The sequence below is a fragment of the Hipposideros armiger genome, unplaced genomic scaffold, assembly GCF_001890085.2.
Source record: "Hipposideros armiger isolate ML-2016 unplaced genomic scaffold, ASM189008v1 scaffold_3202, whole genome shotgun sequence".
Classification (NCBI taxonomy): Eukaryota; Metazoa; Chordata; class Mammalia; order Chiroptera; family Hipposideridae; genus Hipposideros; species Hipposideros armiger.
The window spans coordinates 1-3,882 of NW_017734475.1; the positions used below are offsets into that span (position 1 = coordinate 1).

At 43.8% G+C, this 3,882-nt stretch overlaps 1 protein-coding gene across 1 annotated transcript; it reads right to left on the minus strand.

Annotated features, from left to right (window-relative positions):
- Nucleotides 1-917: 917 nt before the first annotated feature.
- Nucleotides 918-1,811, minus strand: LOC109378752 (putative aldo-keto reductase family 1 member C8; the record flags this gene model as incomplete). Its single annotated transcript, XM_019635040.1, has 2 exons — nucleotides 918-1,034; nucleotides 1,644-1,811. Coding segments are annotated over 2 exons (285 nt in total), but the record flags the coding sequence as incomplete, so codon positions are not given.
- Nucleotides 1,812-3,882: the final 2,071 nt, after the last annotated feature.

Genomic DNA, 3,882 nt, shown 5'->3' on the forward strand with positions numbered 1-3,882 from the left:
TTGTTTTTTAAGAATGACCTTCCTGGTACCCAAGAAGCTTGGTGACACAAACTTCAAGAGGTTGTGATTACGAATCTGAGCATGGTGTGTGTGTGGGTGTGTGTGTGTGTGTGTGTGTGTGTGTGTGTGTGTGTGTGTGTGTGTGTGTGTGTTGTAAAAGAAGATTGGGGGAGGAAAGTAAGAATCACCTGAGAGACTGTAGCAAAATACCTCTCCCCCAATTACCTCCAGCCTCTTATCCACACCCCCAAAATTTCACTAAGAATCGGTTCTCCTACAGTTGACATTGATTTTGTTTCACAAGGACAGGTTGGTTTGGAAGATAGGATTTCTCTTTACTATTAAGCAATATGTTTTAGTTCCAGTTTACAAGAACCCAAATCAGAGGTCGTGAGAACAGCAGACATGCTCAGCAAACGTCCACTGTGATGAGGGTCTGCACCAGCAAAGCCCAAAGGAGCCCAGTTGTGCAATATGGACCATCCCAGGGTGCCTCCCTCTTGATTGGGCTGAGAGGTCCATATGGTAGGGAGCCTCCCCCTAAGAGGTGTGGGCTTCGCTTTGTAGCTCTGTTGTCTTTTGTAACGCAGCTTTCTGGAGGACCCTATTTTTAAGGGAATACAGACAGGAGTGCATCCCTTAGATACGTAGGGCAGTGTTCGCAACTCTTTGATGTGAAGGCAGAGAGATCACTAAATTTCAGTCCTTCTGAAGTCTGTGGAATGAGGATAAACAAATCTTGATGGTGAGATGACACAACTATCAAGGAGAATCATAAATCATTTAGCAATTCTATCTACCACTCAAACCTATCTCTGTCAGTAAGAACCCAGAAAAATCTAGCTGGAATGAGACAATGGAGGTACAACAGCAGTGATGCAATACTCTTGGGCATAAGAAGAAAAACAAAAGCTGACCTTCATAGCCACTGGAATATGGATGATGAACAGATCTACATAGTCCAGCTGAAGTTTCTTCAGAGATCTTTCTAGGGCTGGTCGAACCAATTCTGGTCGAAGGAAAGTAGCCCAGAGCTGCAGTGACCAAAAGGAATAAAAAGTGGCTTATGATTTCACACATTTGAGAACCAAAATTAAACATCTTTGTTAAAAAATTGAAAAGTGAGTGACAGACCACTGTGGAGGTCTAAAAATAAGCGTTGGTACTAAATTTTTATTACTTAGTGTAAATGAGGTCCTTATTGGGATACTGAGTTTTATCTGAGTGACTGTATGAAAATTGTGAAGGAAACTTAGATGGGCCAACAGAAGCAACTTAAATGTTTCAAAGATTAGAAAAATCATCTCTGCAAGTCATGCTACAAGTCATGCTGACTTGAAAACAGTATTTCCTAGTCTGGCTTCTCTTTCTGGATAACATCACTTGGGTGTGTCCTGAGAGAAGCTGCCAAAGAATAAAAGGAGTGTCCCCACTGGGCCGCAGCAAAGTCAACCCACACAGTAAGTCGTTATTCGAGTTTTATACACAAACGCTGAACAGCTGTGCCCCACCCTCAATGTATGTTTTTTCTGGGTTCTATTTGTCTATACTGAGCCTCTACAATGTAGGAGGTAAATAAATTATTCATACCAAGACCAAAGTCATTATTTTTGTTTTTGCTTTTGTTTTTCAAAATAACACACCTTGGTGGTATAGAATATGTCCCCTCTGTTCACAGTGCCATCTGCAATCTTCTCTCGAAGGACCTTGCCGACCTCCTCCTCATTTTGGTAGACATATGCTGCGTCAATGTGACGGAAGCCTACATCAATAGCCATTTTGGTGGCCTCAGCAGCCTTGCTCTTAGGAACCTATAACATATGGATAAGGAGGGTTGATAATTGGCCTGGCTCAGAAAGAAGCAATTTATTTCCTTAGTAACATTTTCACCACCTGTTTCTACTTGTCCCCTGTTCCCGTTTGAGGATGCAAGCCATGGTAACAAACCTGTACTCTGGGGGTGTGGATTAAACACAACATAAGCTCTAATTTGAAATGAATTGGTGAGCTGGGCTTCATGAGGCAACATGAAAATCAAGTCATCAATAAAGAATTTGTTCAATGAAACATCACAGCGATGGGATAGCACCTGGCCTGCCTCTCATCCTCACTCCCAGTTCCCCACTTGGGGCATTTATGTTGCCTGTTTACTCAATTTTAGGATCTGCCAGGTTAAAGAGCCTGGTTCCCAGTGGGGAAAACCTCCTACCATGTGACACAGGAAGGGTTCCACCTAACTCAATGCCATGGCTGCCCCTAGTCATTCAGGGTTCTCATGCCAGGGGAGCCCTGGGATTTAAAGGGGGATTACTGTGTGGGCAGTGGTAATTGATCCTGCTTTTCAAAAGAAGATAGAGTGGCCTCTATGTGAAGGTGGCAGGGAGAAGAATGTCTGGAGTTCAGGAAAGTCACTAGAGCAGCTCTTGGTGTTTCCATGCCTGGTAATAACCGCGAATGAACAATGTTAGCAATCACCACTGGGCAAGGGCGTGATAACCAGGTTCTCAGGCCCCTCAGCAATGCCCCATTAGGCAAGCCCACCTAGGTCAGCAGAAGTGCTGCCTGAATGTGATTCGGGTCTAGAATGGCTAGCAGAGGGGGCAAGGAATATGATAATGGCCTTGGACCCAGCTGGAGCAGTGGAGAATGTCCACTGTTATAAGTCATGGTTTTGTTGTTGTTGGATAGATAGATAGATAGATAGATAGATAGATAGATAGATAATTTAATGACAATGTCATGAATAATTTTTACATCTCATTCCAATTTTTTTTAAAAGGGCCTTTAAATTAATTCCCCTTTCCCCACAGGAAAACACTTGAACTCCTCGGCCTGGAGTCCACACTCTACATCAGGCCATTTTTGGTCTTTCTGTCATCAGTCATCAGGGCCCCCTGTTTCATTTATGGGGAGCCGGGTATGTGAGGCTGCCCCGTGATCAGCATAAGGGCTTCTATGAAAGGACTGAAAATAAAAGCGGGCCTCTTCTACTTGAATGGAGTCGATCCCACCGCTTATTAGAATGCCTACCTGACTTCAAGCCTTCCTCAAGCTCAGCTCCCCGCTTCTTTGAAGCCTTCCCAGAACATCCCAGCTCACACCAGCCTCCCTCTTTCTGAACACCTCCACTTCCCCTGGTATTTCATGATACAATATTGAGCATTGTTATGTAGATGATCACCCTGCATCAAGTGTCTTTATATAGTTATCAAAACACCAGAGAAGTGGGATTATCTTCTGTGCAAATTCCCTCCATTGCTAGGATAGATTTTCACACGAAGTAGGAGCTTAATCTTGACTGCAGAATTGGTTAATTGATTTGTTAACTAATAATTACATATTCAACCTAGACTATTTTGATAGCCACACTCATAAGATCAAAAGGTTTATTAGTCCTTTCTGCCCACCAGGTGAAACACTAGTTCATTTATTCTAATATTTATTTCAGCCTCTGAGGTGACTAAAACCAACATGCTGGTTTCACATACAGGGGGTTACATGAGACTGTCCCTTGGCCAGCATCGGAACTTCTGGGAAAGGACTGGGGGACAGGATACTGAAACCAGATCCAGGAAAATCTATAGCAAAAGCAATGGATGCAGTCGAACCCAGAGAAGTCATGTCACCTCCCCACGGGCACTGCCTAAGCCTGCTATTAGCTAAGCCAGCTTTGCCTTTCCCACAATGGACGGCTTAACGACTAAATCTGAGATACCGAGTTTGCCCAGGAAGCACGCCTGACTAAAGGAACACATGCAGATGCTGGAACCGCTTCTCGTTAATACCATGACCTGCCGTAAACTGTTGATAGGGTCAGAGAGCGGCACTTAGAAAAAGAACTCTGATTAGGGTGGCAAAAAAACTTCTGTTACACGCGGCTTT